General features: G+C 36.9%; 1 protein-coding gene across 3 annotated transcripts in view; it reads left to right on the forward strand.

Annotated features, from left to right (window-relative positions):
• The window catches only part of LOC123636810 (regulator of microtubule dynamics protein 2), a 63,430-nt gene extending 49,371 nt beyond the window's left edge, over positions 1 to 14,059 (forward strand). For all 3 annotated transcript variants that reach the window (XM_045549422.1, XM_045549421.1, XM_045549423.1), the window contains 4 exons: positions 2,279 to 2,377; positions 3,549 to 3,602; positions 3,691 to 3,771; positions 13,700 to 14,059. In XM_045549422.1, the coding sequence (XP_045405378.1) occupies positions 2,279 to 2,377; positions 3,549 to 3,602; positions 3,691 to 3,771; positions 13,700 to 13,753 (288 nt within the window). In that variant the 3' untranslated portion in view covers positions 13,754 to 14,059. The remainder of the gene's footprint in view (positions 1 to 2,278; positions 2,378 to 3,548; positions 3,603 to 3,690; positions 3,772 to 13,699) is intronic.
• The last annotated feature ends 4,420 nt before the right edge of the window (positions 14,060 to 18,479 follow it).

The following is an 18,479-nucleotide window of genomic DNA, read 5'->3' on the forward strand; positions in this document are numbered from 1 at the left end:
ATACATATATATATGTCATTTTTCTTTCCTGCCTTTCTATTTCCCCTTGGAGTAGTCATACTGTCTCCCTTTTTGGCTGTCCCAGGTTTCCATAAAAAGGAAGTGCTATTGGTGAATGAGAAAAGAGGTAACTTTTTCACTGAGGCAGAAAGAGAATTAGAGATGAAGAAGGGAATTTGCTTTTATTGAACATCTGCTACATGTCAAATTGCCAAATGTACATTACATACTTTATATTTCTTGCTTCATTTAATCCTTAAAATAGTCCTATGAAGCAGTTATTATTATGCCAGTTGTGTTGTTTTGTTTTGTTTTGCTTTGTTTTATGACAGGGTCTTGCTCTGTCTACCCGGCTAGAGTGCAGTAGTGTCATCATAGCTCACTGCAACCTCAAACTCCTGGGCTCAAGTGATCCTCCTGTCTCAGTCTCCCAAGTGGCTAGGAATACAGGCATGTGCCACCATGCCCAGCTAATTCTTTCTATTTTTTATAGAGAAGGGATTTCCCTCTTGTTAAGCTGGTCTTGAATTCCTGGCCTCAAGCAATTCTTCCACCTCCCAAAGTGCTAGGATCACAGGCGTGAGCCACTGCACCCCGCAATTACACCAGTTTTAAAATAAGAATCTGAGTCTTTGTGGTGTTAAGAACCTTCCCAAAGTCCCATTTAATTAGTCGAAGAAAGAACCAGCATTGAAATTCAAACTCCATGCTTTTTACATAGTGTACCATAGGAAACTTACATTTTCACAAAGAAAAACAGGAAAAGTTATGTCATCTGTTTCCCCACTCTGTGCAAGTTGTGAGATTGCAAAGTCAAATAATATAATAGAATGATTACAGCCCTCGGATTTTTAATAATCTACTTAATGTTGCAAAATACACAATGTTGTCTTCATTCTCTGAAATATCGCACTTTAACTATAATTTTCATTTGCTGAGGTTGTACTACTTTCGAACAACTCACATTGTTTACTTTCTATTTGTTTTTTGATGATACCACATTATCTGAAAGCTCCCTGAGGACAAAGTCCACATTTTATATTTCTTAGTATTCTTTTCAGCATCAAGCTCAGTTCCTCACACTTAAAATAAGCTTCTCCACAAGTATTTGTTGCTTGTATAATTGATGGACTGAAACTAGAAAAAAAGTACAAAAACAAAGACTATAAAAACCAGTAGTAATAATGACTACCATGTACGTGGCTCTTGTAAGCATTTTATATGGTAGTAATCATTTTATATATGGTAGCTCACTCAATTCTTTCAATAGTCTTGTAAAGTGAGTGGTTTTCCCAGGGTCACTCAACTAATAAATGGTAGAACAGGATTTAAACATAGGCAGTTTGTTTCCAAAGTCTTTGCTCTTAGCTAGTATGCTCTACTGCCTACAAATTCTAAGTACAGATGATAAATATGAATTGTGTGAGAGGAAGTTGGAACACATTCCAGCAAGGGAATAAGGGTTCACCAAGGTATTAAAGAGAGAATGAACAAATGTGTAAAGAATGTTTCTAGCATATGCAGACTAAAAGATGGGTCTGAGAAGGAAGATGTTTCATGAGGTTGGGGAAAGATTAACTACATCATTAAGTCTTAAGTATTCATTTCCGAACCAGTCTAATCTTTTAAAATAAACGTCTAATATTTGTATTTGGAGAGAAAATGAAAAATTTTAAAAATAAAGCAAAAAATAAATGGTAATGTAAAATTTAGTTTTGGTGGTCATTAGTTTAAAAAATCTTCTGGATTGTAAATATGTATACTGGGCCCTCATTCTGCACTCCCTCTGGGTTGAGGATGCTTGTTCTATTTACATTTCTGAGATGCTGCTTCTGGGTCAGGAGGTTGGTTGGCAGCACGGAGCAGGCAGGAAGAGAGCAAAGGCAGTCTTGTGGCTACTACATGCTGTTCAAAGAAATACTCCGTGGTCATCTTAGAGTCTCAAATGAGATAAAGAAACAACATCGGCATTATTCCCCATCCACCCCTTTTTCTTTGATTGGACACAAATTATATCAGGAGTATTTCCAATTGGTTCTGAAACCAGTGCTTTTGGAGTTCATGATTTCTTAGAATTATGAAGAGGAAGGCAAATATTAATATTAATATCAAAGGGTGATATCTCATATATATTATTTATGGATATATTTATATTTGTATATGTTATATTTATATGCACATCTATACATATATACATACACATACATCTAACTGGGGAGAGATTATCCATTCAAAAGGTGAACAGTTTTCTAAGTATGATGTTGCTCTATATTTGCAGATATCAAAACTGAGCTGGATCGAGAAAAAAATGGCCGCTACTCTGTTTGGAAAAATACCGTCTTCAACTGTCCAGGAAGCTTTGCAAAATTTCCTTAAGGTACATTTTGTCTGTCTGTTATTTTAATGTCCAACCAGCTACCATCTCCACCAGTCCCTGCTACCCTTGTTATCAAGGAAATCTTTTTTCCATGAGAAGCCCCAGTTTGAATCCTATTAATACTTTTGGCATGTTGTTTTAAGCCTCTTATAATGAAAGTTATGTTTGTTTTTGAGACAGAGTCTTGCTCTGTCACCAGGCTAGAGTGCAGTGGTGTCATCAATAGCTCACTGCAACCTCAAAGCCCTGGGCTTAAGAGATCCTCCCACCTCAGCCTCCTAAGTAGCTGAGTCTACAGGTGTACACCACCACGCCTGGCTAATTTTTCTATTTTTAGTAGAGATGGGGTCTCACTCTTCCTGAGGTTGGTTTCGAACTGACCTTAGTGATCCTCCCGCCTCAGCCTCCCAGAGTGCTAGGATTACAGGCCACAAGTTATATTTTAAATGTAAACTTCTTAGAGCAGCTAGCTATGCCCTAGGTCCTAGGAATAATAGTCTACTTTTAAACAATAACTCAGCAGCCTAAATGAAAGTTTAGGTATAGTAGCCCTTACTACCAAATCCAGGAGTAGCTTTCCAAGTCATGTGAGCATGTGCAGAAACAGTCATGCCCTGATTATTAGACTTGGTCCCAATACTCCTGATTTACCTAATAATAAATGTGACAATTTCCTTTAACTGTTTGTGGCTTTACTGTCTCTCTAGCAGGTTCCACACCAGGTCCAGACACTGTTCATCTACTTGGTCTTAAAGGGTTCCACCCAGTCCGGCTCCCCACCCCAGGAGATTTTGTCCTCCTCCTCCCAGAACGCTTACCTTTTGGATTCTGTGGAGATTAAAATGTCCTTTACAAAGGATGTGCTCTCTTAAGATGTTGAACCACTCCTCGGCACCCTAACTTGGATTCCCCTTAAAGTATCTTATTGCTTTGTAGACTTTATGAGGATAGTAATCAATTTTATTTTAATGGCTAAACAAATGTAAAAGCCATGTCTCTACCCAAAAGATACTTAAATTGATAAAATGATTCAAATGTGAAATAGCCAACTTAAATTCTTGGGGCAAGTTGGTTGATAATATTTGATTTATTGAAATATATTCTCTTCCCTTGTGGTTACTGTTGTTTTAATATTGTCCTATTACTTTCTTGTCTTTTTCTCTTCAATCAGGCTGAAGAACTACACCCTGGTTATTCTAATTCCAATTACCTGTACTTGGCAAAGGTAATGAAGACCACTCTTTTAAGGTCACTTTGACTCCATTACATAAAAATGTGATTACCTTTAATATGGGTTATTTTTTCATTTCCAGTGTTATATTGATATTGATGAAAGACAGAATGCTTTGAAGTTCTGTAATTTGGCATTATTGCTCCCTTGTGTTACCAAAGAGGTAAGTCCAGATAGTCACAATGAACGCTATTGTCTTCTTAATACTATTCACGTTCAAAATATGAACAACTGGCTTAGATACATATGGAGTTTTCTTTCTTTATTAGATTTTACAACTTATTTATTTTTTCAGATTTATTGAGGTACGATTGACAAAATTGTATATATGTAAGGTATACAAAAAAAAAAGGTATACAACAGGATGTTTTGATACACATATACACTGTGAAATGACTACCATAATCAAACTTATTAACATATCCATTACCTTCTCTAAGCAGATTTCAAGTATACAGTACAGTATTATTAACTATAATCACATTGCTGTCCTTTAGATCTCTGGAACTTATTCACCCTGCATAATTGAAACTTTGTATCCTTGATGAAAATCTCGCCAATTCTCCCACCCTGCCAGCCCCTGGCAACCACCATTCTGCTCTATGCTTCTGTGATGGAGTTTTCTTTTATACTAAAACATTTTGACTTGGATTTTACATGTACTATAGAGTTTTAAAATTTCCTGTTATCTCTGTAAGATAACCTATCACCAGGATGCCCCTTGAATCTTTAAGGGACATGCACACCATGGGCTAGCAGCTAGAACATTCTGAAGCTTGTTAGCTACAAGACAGCAGAGAATGGGACAAGCCCCTGCGAAGGAGGAGGAAAAGCATAATTCTGGGGAGCTGGTGATTAAACTATGTAGGCAGCAAACAAGCTAGACAGGTTGCCTGGCTTAGAGCAAGGTGAGAGTCCAGGGGGTTGCCATTCTCAGTCCCCAGCTTACAGCAGGGTGTGGCTATCCAAGTTCATGAAAAAGATTCAAAGTATATATTACCATTATATTGGTTTGGGGCCCGCTGCCATTAATGAAAAAGAAACTATTGCATTGCCTCGTATCCTTTTATTCAATAATTCAGGGTTCTGGATCTGCTGTAAGTTTCAGGCATTCTGCGGACTTAACAACTCAGTCTGCACTCCTGTGAGCCATTGTCTAGTATTGTGGGAATGAAAAGAAATAGGTAAATGTTTCCCTGTTCCCTTCCCATACCACCAAACATTATCATCCTCTCAATCATAATAGAAAGGAAATGCCTCAGGAAAAGCACTCGTCTTTTTCTGTATCGGAGCAGTATAGGCTCCAATATTAGTTGTGATCTGGAATATAAACAAATACTACATACCTATCGCCCTCTTGGAGCTTATAGCCTGAAAGAGAACCTATGGCGTACATCCAGATAAATGCAGCTCCAGAGAGAAAGCTTGAAGTGCTAAGAGAAGTACAAATACTTGGTTATGTAAATTTGGAAAAAGATGAAATTGTTTTTACCTCGAAGAGATCAGGTGGCTTCAGAGGTGGACTTTGAAAGAGCTACATAATGCGGATGTGTGGACAAGTACATTGCAGGTCATGAATAGAGACACGGAAGTGAGAAAGCAAAGATTTGTTTACCTGGAGCAGAAGGAGAGTGCTGGGCAGTCATGGCACGTAAGGCTGGACAGGGAAGTGAAAAAAGATCTGCCAAGGAATGTTAGGATTCGAGAGTGCCTGTGTCTCTAAAAAGGGCTCATTATGCTCCACTGGGTCTCTTCCACATCCACAGGAGCAAGGGCTTGGACTCTTTATCTGTATCTCTCAGATGTTTGGAATTCCCCACAGAGTCGGTTATCTGTCCCAACTCAAATCCCTCAGTTGGTTCCATCAGTTGTAATAGGAAGCACAAAATAGCGCAGTCTTGCAATGGCAGTCTTTCTCCAAAAGACAAGAATTCTGTGTAATTTTTTCAGCAGAAAACAGATTTTGTTCCTCTGGTTGCCTGCTCTGTGTTGGTGATTGGGACCCTATTGTCTCTCACATCTTTCATGAATGATGTCAGTTTGGGTTATGTGCAGTCATTTTATGCTGAAGGTCTGCGCATTCTTATTAGAATAGAAAATTAGAATAAAATATGATAATGAGGTATAATACCTGGTTTGACATGGAAATGTTTATGCACGAAATTCAGAGCTCTCATGGAAGGGCTAAATATTGATGAGCCTCAGGGCTTGATCCTTGATCTGTAAGTCTCCTGTCTACTCTCCCCTTTCCTCCTCTTCCCTCCCCTAAACTGTTCCTCTGTGGCTTCAAATGCTGCCTACATGCCAAGGTCCTCCAATGTTTGTCTCTAGACCTCTCTTCTGAGCTCCAGACCTGCTTACCCAACTTCCTACTTACCATCTCCACTTGGATGTCTCTTAGACACCTCAAACTTGACTTGTCTTCAGGCCTTTGGAGCTGTTCTTCCTCCATTTCTGCCCTTAGTAGATGGCACCTCCATCTACCCAACTGGGAAGCTTGGAAATCATCCTTAACACCTCCTTCTCCCTCCGTCCCCCAAACCCAGACATCTACCCAGTCACCAAGTTCTCAAATTTCCTCTTCTAAAACATGCCTTGAACCACATCACTGCTCACTCACTGCACTGCTGCTCCTCGGAACACAGCACTACCCACCTTCCCCTGGGCTGCGGACTTTGAGAGCCTCCCAGCCGGTCTCCCCACAGCTCCCTGGCCTCCCTCCAGGCCACTCTTGGCTTCCAGTAGCAGCCAAAGCAAGAGATTAAACATAAATGTCAACATATCACTTCCCTGCTTAACACCCTTTGCTGTTAGGATGAAGTTCAGAATGTTTAGCGTGTCCTTCAAGGCTGTGATCAGCCTCGATACATCTCTCAAGTTTCTCTGTTCCCTGCTCTCCCCTCCCGTGCCCTGTGTTCCTCCCTGCTCTTCACCCTTAGAACACACTGTTCTCTCTTCCTGAAACACTCCCACCCACCCCCTCCACTCCTTTCGCCAGCTTTATTCCTGCTCATCCTTCAAGCCTCACCATGACTTCCCTGTCTTCAGGAAACACTTCCTTGACACCCACTGACAAGAAAGCTCCTTAATACTTTTCCTCCCTATCCTTTAGCACAATTGTGATTATATAGTTATTATATTTGTGTGATTGTTCCATGAACGATTGAATCCATGAATGTTATTGGTGTGATTGTTCCATGAGAGCAGCAACCAGATCAGTTTCAGTTCGACCCTGCTCAATGCTGAGTGTACTACCTGCTGTAGGTAAGCACCTAGTAAGTACTGGTAGAAAGAGTCAAAACACTAATACCATACAAATAAAAATAATAATGTGAATAGTAAAAATAAAGAGGAGTGATAATAGATCTAAGAAAGCTGGACACTGTGGAAGTATTTCTGTAATAAGCAAAATAGCATGAGCAAATATTTCCCACATTACCTTTTTTTCCCCCAGTGATATCTCCATTTGTACTCTTAGCAGGTTTTTTTTTTTCCGAGTAGTAGAGGTACTGTCAGTAATATTTGAATTTCTTTTTCAATAAGAAAATGGGATGAACTGAGTTACATGTAGTAACCGCCATCTATGAAGTTTTTTGAGATTGAAGTATCCCCCATTCGTGATTTTGCTGAAGAGTTTATTCATTTCCAAAATGTCTAGCAGTGCCACAAATTACGTGAAGACCTAGCCAGCAGTTTTCTCTCACTCGGGTGAACTTGAATAACAGGTTTGCTTCTTTTCTTGTGGCATTTGTACCACCTTGGCTGCATTATAGGCATTTATAGACATGTCTTCTGTCCCCTATTAGGGAACTCTAAGCTCATCACTCTGCTACTTGATTGACATTGGGAATGTCATCCATTTGGTCTCCAGAGCCCAGATTCCTGGGTGTAAGCAGCTTTACATTCTCAGAATTTGAAACTACAGTATTTTTATTATTCATGTGGACTTTTCCTAACCCTAGGAAAGTAACCTCAGATCCTGAGAAACATTCATTTTTTTAAAATAAAAGGGATTCCTGTGGCTAAGGCAGTGTGAGAATGATTGCTGAATGAAATAATGAGTTCACTGGCAGCCTAAAAGTTTTTTGCCTGGAGGTAGTATTAAAGTTCATTGACTTGGAGTCTACAGAGAAAGCTCAAATATAAAAAGTATTGTGTAATGTTTTGCTTTATAGTAACAGATGTGCTAATCTGATTTCAAGAAAAAAAAAAAAGAACCTATATTTTAAAATTGCTGTAATACTTTCAAGTGGAATTAGTCATCCTTCTAAGACAAACAGATTTTTATAGAATAGTAAACACAATATACAGAAACAACCACAGGAAGAAATGGATTCTAGGAGTTCTGAAAGTTAAGAATACTTCTTTATATTTAGCAAGTAGCATAGTTGTCTTTGGGAATCTTGCATGATACCACTACACCAGCGGTGCTGACGCATAGTTGTCTTTGAAGTTGCCTGTTGATTAAAGTCCTAAGCTGCATTTCCAGTCTGTTTTATGGGTTGAAAATCATCACTTTTATTAGAAAATCCTCTTAGTAATAAAATCCTAATCCTGCTTTAAATGTTCTATCTGAATTAAGACATCATATTTGATTATCCTAAGACATTGGTTTTTCAGGTAGGTTTATAAAATAGAATTTGTCCATATATGTTCACCCTGCCTTCCTATGATAGGATTGCTACAGCTCAGAGTAATGAATGAGTCACTTACTGAAATCCAGTAATGTTGTCTCATTGGTTAGAAATTCCTATTTGCCTATTTCTTTCTGGTTGGAATTTATTTCTTGTAGATTAACTCATCTGTGCCATTCATGCCTGGAGAATATATTCTTCTTTGTACATTATTTTAAAAAACTAATAAGGCCATTATAGGATGTACAGACTTTTCCCACTTTCTAAACAGACATTTTCATGAGTTGCAGGAAGCAAACGGTACTCTGTTTACAACCTTCTATTTCTACACTTTTGATTCTTACCGTCTGGTCATTTGCATGTAAAATATATTATTTCTTAAGATTTCCCAATATATAATAGCCTTGGTTGTATTCTTTAAATCAATCTTAAAAACACCCTAAAGAAGTTTCTTAGACTTCCAATTTAATATAAATAAAACTCTCTCTTATTTATCCGAAGTTTTTAGCAGAGAGCATTGATATATTTTTCCAAAACATATTTTTCTAACACTTTCAGATGAAATCTATATTTCTGAATGTGTGTGTGAGTGAAAGAAAGAGATTGTCTTTACTCATTTATATTACAAATCTGGGGGTGTACTCTGCTAGAGGATTGGGATACAAAGAGAAAAAACAGACATAGTCTCTGCCACCATGAATTTTGTGGTCTAGTGGGGAAAGGCAGGCACTGAACCAGTCATAGCAATAAAATGTGAAGTGTTATGGAAATGAAAGCACAAAGATTTATGAGAAAATACAACTGGTACTGCAACCTGTGCCAGGGGCTATGAAAGGGCTTCCTAAGGTTTTGCTATGTAATCTGAGATATTAAGGAAATGAGAATTTAAACCCAGTAGTTTGAATCTTTAATTAAGACTTGCTTGGAGGGTGGAGAGCTTATTAAGAATACAGATTCCTGGTCTTTTTCTGGAGAGAGGAAAGCTCTCAGCTCCAGAGCATAGGGACACCAACCTCAATATCAACATGGTTTCACTCAGGTTTCCATCTATTTGAATTCTGCTTTTTGGCTTAGTGCTCAGATTGTCCCGGGATGAAAATACGGAGAAAGACAGGTGGTGGCTGAGTTCTTGACAGTGCAACCACAGGAAATGATGACCTTTGAGGACATGGCTGTGGACTCTACTCAGGAAAAGAGGGCCCTGCTGGATCCAACTCAGAGGAAGCTGTACAGAAATGTGATACTGGAGAACATCAATCACGTGGTCTCCCTGGGGGTCTCCCCTGTGAAAATCAGATGGGATTTCCTGGTTGATGTAAGGAAAGGAGCTATGGAGGAAAGGAAGAGGATTTCCCCAAAGCCAGACTCCAGGCAGGAAGGTCTTAAAAACAAAGACAGAACTTCCATGCAGAATATCAACAGGACAGAATCATCTAGTAGCATGTCAATAGTAAGATTCATGAGGGTGAATCCTGTTCCTTCACATTAGAGTGAAGGGGAATGAGCTAAATTAAGAATGCAGCACAATCACATGGCTGTAATTTGAGGTGAGAGAAAGTGTGCTATCTCAGCTCAAAGGTTTGAATAGTTTGAGTTTGGGGAGGAAAGGAATAACCTAAGCTCAAAACCATAACCTGAGTTCTTATAAAAGGACAATTGAATAAATATAACCAATATATCAAGTGCTTGAAACATAATGAAGACCTTAAAGTCAATCAAATAGCTATGCAGCTGACCTGCTACAAAGGAGAAAACTTCTGTACATGAAGGAGAGTAACACACTACATGAATGTTACCAATGTGGGAGACTTTAACTGGAGACTATCACTGAATGCTTGACATCGAATTCAGATGTAGAAAAATAAATGAATGGATGAATGAATGTGAGCAAACCTTCAACAGCCTTTTATCTCCTCAGTAACAGAGATTTCACACTAGAGAGGAGCTCTTTGAAAATAATGAGTGTAAAGACATTGTCACAGCTCAGCATCGACTCAGCATGTATTAACTCACACTGAAGAGAAACTGGATAAATGCAATGAATGTGGAAAACACTTAAGCCAGAGAGCTAACTTTTATTCATACCAGAGAACTCAACACAAGAGAGAAAACCTTTGTAATCAGTGTGGAAATGCCTTCAGTAGCCATTTATTCTTTTAAACAACATGAGTGAATTAACACTGTAGAGAAACAATACAAATGTGACCTATGTGGGAAAGCCTTCAGTTAATGCTCTAACCTCAGCCATAATGAGACAGTTCACACTGGAGAGAAACCCTACAAATGTAAGGAATTGGAAGAGCCTTAAGCCTCAGCTCTAACCTTTATAGACACCACAGAGCTCCCACGGGGATAAACCCTACAACCTTCCGGCAAAGCTCAAGCCTTGAAGTGCAGAAAAAACTTAGATTAAAACAGGAAAAAGGTGGCAAGTCTTTACCAGGAAGAAGCAGCCTGTTAGGAAATATGAGATAATTCATGGTGGAGAAACAATTCAAAGAAATAAACATGAGAATCCCTTTTCTCATGGAGCAGCTCTGTAGGACATGTGAGGATTCACATTAGTCATGAATGAAAGTCTTCAGTGATTATATATACATTAGTTAACCTTAAAGTTCTCACGTTGGGAAGTTTCCCAGGCCTCAAGTCAATGTAGAAATGGAGTTTATGTAACTCACACTGGCAAAAAAAACCTCTATGAAGAACCCCTTAGCACACAATTCAACAAATAATTTAGACTTTTGTCCAATGACATATTACTGGAAAAAATGTAGCATAGAAGTGTAGAGTTGTGATGCTTTCTTGAAAATATTGAATATAGAATTTGGCAATACTTAATAAGCAATGACATAAATCCCTCTTTAATAGATTAGTCCTAGTGAATATGTATGCAGTAAAAATTGTTGATGAAAAATGTAATCCACTGATAGTTATCTTTTTAAAAAACCCATAAAACATTATGCTGAATAATTGGGCCATTTTTCCTTTAATATTCCATCGCTGTTATCAGTTGGTCAGTTTCTATTTTTCATACAGCTCTAAACATATATACAAAGATTCTGTTCAATCAGAAAATAACTTTTAATGTAACTAAAAAATGTAGAACACAAAGTGATGTGTTCTATTATGCTAGTGTCAAAATATGTATCTATATGGCAAGGGTGAATGGAAACATGAACAAATATCATGATAGTATCAAATATCCTAGAGGATCTGGAAGCAGGTAGTACACAGGCCCATACTTTATGAAATACCAGAAAACAGATGAATGCCCCAAATTGAGAAATATGATGCATAAAAGCCCTGAATCAAGTGTACAATATAACTGAAATGTTGAGTACTAGTGGGAGAGAAGACATGAAAGCTTTATATGCCTTTTTCTTAAAGGCAAGGGAAAACCACTGGAGGGTCTTAAGCAGCAGATAACATAGTGAGATTTTTAGAAGAGCACGGTAGCCACCATGTGGAGACTATCGGCTGGGAGTGGAAGGGAGCAAAACTGGAAGCAGGAGTATCATTTAGGTATCTACTGCAATGACGCAGACATGACATGATAGCCTGGACTAAGATGATGGCAATGAAATGATGGCAAGAGGAGAGGACAAATGTAACCAAATTATAAGTCGTATTCTCTACAAGACTTGGAGATTGCTTACTGAGGGAGAAGGAGGAATCAAGGGTGACCTCTTGGTTTGTAGCTTGGGGAAACCATCCAGGGTAGATGGAGGTGCCTATTACTGACACAAGGAATACAGGAGAGCCAGATTTGGTAGAAAAGGTGAATTCAGTTTTGAGTTTGTGTTTGTGAGATTTTCAAGTCCAGTGAATAATTGGATATATGGCATATTAGTGATGTTTGAAGTCACAACTATGGAAGACATCACCCAAAGAGGTTACGTAGTATGTGAAAAGCAGAGTGCAGAGGATCAACCCCTGAGAAACACCAAAATAGTGGAATGAGGGGAGGAAGAGGAAACTGAAGTGAGACAGAAGGAAGAGAAGACAGGGCCTCAGAAGCCAAGGGACGGTGGAAGTGATCAGCTCTGTCACATGCTCTGGAAAAGCCATGCAAGCAAGGGACTGAAATGAGTCTGTTGGAGTTAATGATGTAGATGTCATTGGTGATCTTAACCAAGACTATTTCAGTAGAACAGTGGACATAGAGACCAAAGTGCAGAGCAACCAGAGCTGCAGTCAGTACTCATAGATACCCTTCCAAAGAATCGCATGGGGAAGGGAAGAGAGATATAAGGTGGAAGTTAAAGGGATGCTTGTGTTGAGGAATAGTTTACTGTAGATGGGAAATATAGGAGCACATTGAAAGGATGATGAGAAAGAGCCAGCAAAGAAGAAAGAGTTTAGTAAAGACTAGAGAGGGAAGAGATAATTGATAGAATGAGCTCCTGAGGGAGGCAGAGAGGATGAGATCTGGAGCACCTATGTCATTCTTCTGTAAGAAATTGATTCCTACATATCGAAAATTGTTACTGTGTTCAAGCATGTAACCATTCATTTAGCAGACCTTTATTTAGGGCTATCTAGGTGACAGGCACTGAGATAACCCAACAGTTACAAAGATAAACATGGATCTCAATACCTAGAATTATGGATTTTTTATAGGTTCTTTTAAGTAACACAAATATCCTAAATACCATTGATCTTATTTTCTCACAACTTTTAGTAAATACTGTTTGGGAGAAGGTAGACTTCTAGTTTATAACCACAATAGAATCAGTATTTTAATGTTTATGATCAAAACTATTGACAAACTTCCAGTTTTTAAAAAATCTACCTAACAGCTACTTCCCAATATTTACCTTATCTCATTTTCTTCATCTGATTACTTTGTTATTACATTCCTTAAATCCTTTCTGATAGGTGCTCAGTAAATGTTTGTTAAATGTAAAAATACATTAAAGTACCCAGCCATCTGAATTTATTGTCACTCTTTCTAACTTCCACATTTGTTATAAAGAAATAACAATGTATGTGGTGTCCTATAAGACATATTACATGATTTTTAATGTTAAATATAAGCTACCTGATAAAGTCAATAATGAAATATATGTTTGTCTAGCTCTTATGGTAGAATCTCAGATTTCTTCATATCCTGCTGCTAGGACCAGGGCTTCTTCGCATCTCAAAGTTGAAAAGGATAACAATAATGTTGGTGCGAAGGTGAATCCATTGTGTCAGCTTACATGAAAGGCTCTCTCCTTCCTAAATCCCACCACTCCAGATCTGGGTGGGTGGACTATCCCAGAAATAGCTGTCCACATTACCTGCATTCTCATGGATCTAGATCATGTCTGGTCCTAAGAAATCCACAGTTTCTTTGTAATGGTCTTTCAGAAAATATGCCTACACTCAACAAAAGTCTATTTGAAAGTACTTGAGTATCAGGATGAATGCCTGAAATTTCATTGTGGGTTTTTTTTTTTTGTATTTTCTTTATAGGATAAAGAGGCACAGAAAGAGATAAAAAAAATAATCACTTCCTTGAAGAGGTAAATAAAAGAACTTACTCTTCAACAAATCAGATGTGGTCTACTAAAATTTAAACTAATCAAAGTTGTGTTTTTATAATCCCTTTTTTCTTTTTTGATGTAAGGATAAATGTGCTCAGATTTGAAGGTAAAACCACGTTTCTCCAGAATGCATTCCACTAGTAGCACTACAAAACTAATCATGTTATTTGGAGAATCTATTTACTGTAATGTCAGTACATAATAATCTATATACATGTATGCTTTATATTTTTCCTATCAATAAACAATAGCCTTCAGAATATTTCTTTAAATAAAATATTTAAATCAATATAATAAATGAATTCTTGTATTTTATTGTTGTTTCAATGGAAACTTTATAAAACAATAATTTTATTCATGTGAATGAAAAACAGCAAAATAAGCAAAGAACGTGAACGAGTTGTTGGCAGAAGAAAAAAACAAAAGAAGAAATATATTGTAACTAGTAATCAAAGAAATGTGAATAAAATTATCATGAAATACTATTTTACCATCAAATTATCAAGGATTTTTTCTTCTTTCAGGAAACATTCAGTGCTGCCAATATTGCCATGAGATGGAACATTCTCATACAGTGTTAGTGGAAGTATATTTTGGTACAAACCTTTGCTAAAACTTATCTAGAGCCTTTAAAAAGTATAAACTCTTTAATCTCGTAATTGCATTTTATGGAAATAGTCCTAAAGAGAAAAGTACAATGATTTATGTACAAATGTTCATAATAGCATAAGACTATGTCCAGCATTAAGAAAGCAGTTAACCACATTAAAATATAACTACAATAGAGAATCATTTTGGCATTAAAAAATAATTACAAAAATTATATAGGGAAATGCACAGAACACTTTCAATGTACATACAAGACAAAATAGTATGTAAATGTAATCTCAACTGTATGAAGGTGTGCACAGAAAATCATCTGGTAGGAAATACATTAAAATTGTAATAGTTTATATTTCTGTGGGGCTGAGTTTTATTTCCTGTATTTCCAAATTTTTAATAATAAACTAAAATGAATTTTTTTAAAAAATTTGAACTTAACTAGCAGTAATCTAGCTCCCTGAACCAGACTCATCCTGGAAATTAGAGTAAAACTTGAATTTCCTGTTTGCTATCCCAAATACACACACATGCACTGATATGTTCAAAATGCTCCCTGGGAGCAACTCATTCCAACAGAGAGTGGTATAAAGATGTCCTCTAGAAATTATAAAGAATATCAAGGAACACTCCTGGTGGATAATAGTGGGACTTGGGACTCATAATTGGAACCTGACTTAAGATCTAATAGATGTTCATTTATTTTAACAAAATTCTTATTTGGTCTTTGTAATCAATATATCTTCAATGGACAAGTCGGTGTCTGTTGATTGGGTGATCAGTATAGTAGTTTCTCGATAAGGACCTGACCTAATAGAGGTGTTATACTCTTACCTCAGTCTTTAGAATATTAGAAATTTCTGACACATTTGACAGTTTCTCCAAGAGAGTGTTAACAGAGGGAATCCCCATCTCCATCATGGTAATACCCTTTCAAATTAGCATTAACACTCTGTTGTATGTGCCATTCTAGAGTTATACCATCATCTCTGTAGTCTTCATCAAACCATATAATCAAAGAGCTATGTATATCCCTGCCTTCCAAAAGCTGAGTATTTTTCTTGAATGACAGGATTATATGAAGAATATTACACTTACTCCAGGGGATTTCACACAAAGTGAGCCATGTGGACTCTAGTTTTCTATGGTTAGTTCACTCACCAATCATGCTGGTTGACCTTGGAGAAGACAGGATAGCTGCAGAGTATTCCTAAAATGAGAATTTCTCCAGCTGGATCACTAAGGCCAAGCTAATGGGACACCCTCCACTCACAAATGAAGTACACGAACTGCTAACCTCTCAAGAGACTTTGTGCACCACTTTGGAATGGGAAAGTTCCCATCCAGAACTTTGAATATGTTCAGTTTCAAAAGATGAGAGTCAAACCATGTTACAATTTCTCATAAAACATTAAAAGAATAACTTAGAGTTCTACTAAAATTTTAACAATTGTGATGTTCATGTAATTGTGATGTTAGGTATCTTTCTTACTAGATAACAAATGGCCTTTATTGTAACATGAAAATCTATGCCACTTCTCAGTTCTGCCTAAAAGTTACAAAATGCTTTTCATTTGAAAATATTTATACACTTTTGAATTACAAAAAGCAGTAGTAAAACCTGGATGGGACCAGCTTTTTTACCAAATTTGTCATTTTACCAATAAACAGTTTTAAGTGTTGATGTGTAAATGACAAGGCCACAATCAGAGAACTGTACTGGCTGAGCCAGGACTGGGTTCCAGGCCTGGGAATCTCTAGTCTTCTGCATTCTTTGAGCCTACAGCTATTTACATTTAATTGATTGGAGTCCTATATACCTGGCGTAGAATGGGGGCTCTGAAAATGGTAACCCTTACCTGGTTAGTACCTATTCTAAGTGTTTTTCCTATTTTAACATTTAATCCTCACAGCAGCCCTATGAGGAAGGAACGTTTGATATTACCCAATTTACAGATAGGGAAGCTAAAGCATGGGATATTAAACACATGCCTAAAGCAAGGGATTTAAACTTGGGCAGACTGCCCCAGAGTCTCTGCTGTAGTCTGAGCCACTGTGCAATCCTGCCAGCAAATGGGGGAGATTGAGATGTGGGGAGTAAAAGACAGAAAGTGAAAGAAAAGCAGGAAAAAAGGAAGGGAAAGGAAGAAAGGAGGATTTTTAAAAAGTAGAGAGGGGTAATAAGGAAAGAAGGAAAAGAAAAGGAGAAAAGGCAAAGAAAAATCTTGTATTTATCTTTTGGATATTGATATGCATTTTCTAGTTTCACATAAATTTTCAACAACCTGTTTTGTACTTTTCCTTATATCTTTTTCATATGCCCACCTTCTCCTTAACTACCCACCACCACGAAGATAAGGAAACAGAAAAAAAGGGGTGGTGAAGCCTCTTTTTATGACTTGATCTACTTGAGATGTGTGTGTTGAGCGCACCTCCTTATGGGATTCATGGCCTGTTGATTGGGCAATTAACAAGAGTAGTTGCTTCCACAATTAAAAACAAGGTACATTTTAAAACCATAAAGTTAATATCTTGAAATTTTGTGATATGGGAGCTCCCTGGCCTATATTTCACTTTGGATTCTGAAGCTAAATCATAAGGTTGGGTTGTTAAAAATAGTTTTATTGAGGTACAAGTGACATACAAATAACTGCACGTATTTGAAGTATGTAATTTGATAAATTTTGATATGTGAATACACCCATGAAACCATCAGCACAATAAAGATAAACATTTCCATCGCCTCAAAAGTTTCTTCATGCCCTTTTGTAATCTCTCCCTCCTACCTCTCTCTGTGCCACTGTCCCTAAGTGACTGCTGATCTGCTTTCTGTAATTACAGATTGCATTTTCTAGAGTTTCATAGAAGCAGAATTATGCATTATGTACCCTTTTTTGTCTGACTTATTTCACTCAGCACAATTATTTGGGGATTCATCCATGTTATAGCATGTATTAATAGTTTATTGCTTTTTACTTTTGAGTAGTATTTCATTACATGGATATACCACAATTTGTTTCTCCATTCATCTGCTGATGGGCATTTGAGCTGTTTCCAGTAATTGATTATTACAAACAAATCTATGAACATTCATATAGAGTCTTTGAATGGACATATACTTTCATTTCTCTTGAATAAATGCCAAGAGTAGAAAGTATGGCAGATGTATGTCTACCATTTTAAAAAATTGTTGAATCATTTTCCAAAGCGGTTTTACCATTTTACATTCTCACCAACAGCATATGAGAATTCTGTTTGCTCAACCTTCTTAACAACACTGAATGGTCATTCTTTTTAATTTTAGCCACTGCACTGGGCATGTAGTAATATCTGATTGGGGTTTTAATTTGTACTTCTTTAATGACAAATGATGTTGAGCATTTTTATGTGCTTATTTGCCATTTGTATGTCTTCTTTGGTGAAGTGTCTGTTCAAATATTTTGCCCCTTATTCAAATTGAGATGTTTTGTTTTTTATATATAGTTTGATATGTCTTGAAATTCATTTGTTGTGTTATTTGGATATCTAATTATTTCAGCACCATCTGTTGAAAAGACCATTATTTCTCCACTGAATTTCCTTTGTACCTTCATTAAAAATCATTTTTCCATGTATGTATGGGTCTATTTCTGGAATTTCTATTTTGTTCCATTCATCTATTTATTGATCTTAACACCAATCCCACAGCATGGTGATTACTGTAGCTTTATAGTATTGAAATCAGGTAGTGTTAATCCTCCGGCTTTATTGTTTATTTATTTATTTATTTATTTATTTATTTTGACCATTCTAGGACCTTTGCATTTTCATATGAATTTTAGAATCAGTTTTTAAAATTTCTGCCAAGAAAAATGTGGCTGGGATTTTGATTGGGATTGTGTTGATCAATTTGAAGAGAATTGACATCTTACCAATTTTGAGTCTTTCAACCCGTGAATATAGTATACCTCTCCATTTATTTAGCTCTTTTTAAAGTTCTCTCAGCAATGTTTTGAAGTTTTCAATGTATAAGTCTTTCACATTTTTGTCAAACTTATTCCTAAGTATTTCATATTTTGATGCTATTGTACATTATATTTTCATTTCAATTTCTGATTCTCCATTGTATG

Source organism: Lemur catta, chromosome 4 (genome assembly GCF_020740605.2).
Source record: "Lemur catta isolate mLemCat1 chromosome 4, mLemCat1.pri, whole genome shotgun sequence".
NCBI classification, from domain to species: Eukaryota; Metazoa; Chordata; class Mammalia; order Primates; family Lemuridae; genus Lemur; species Lemur catta.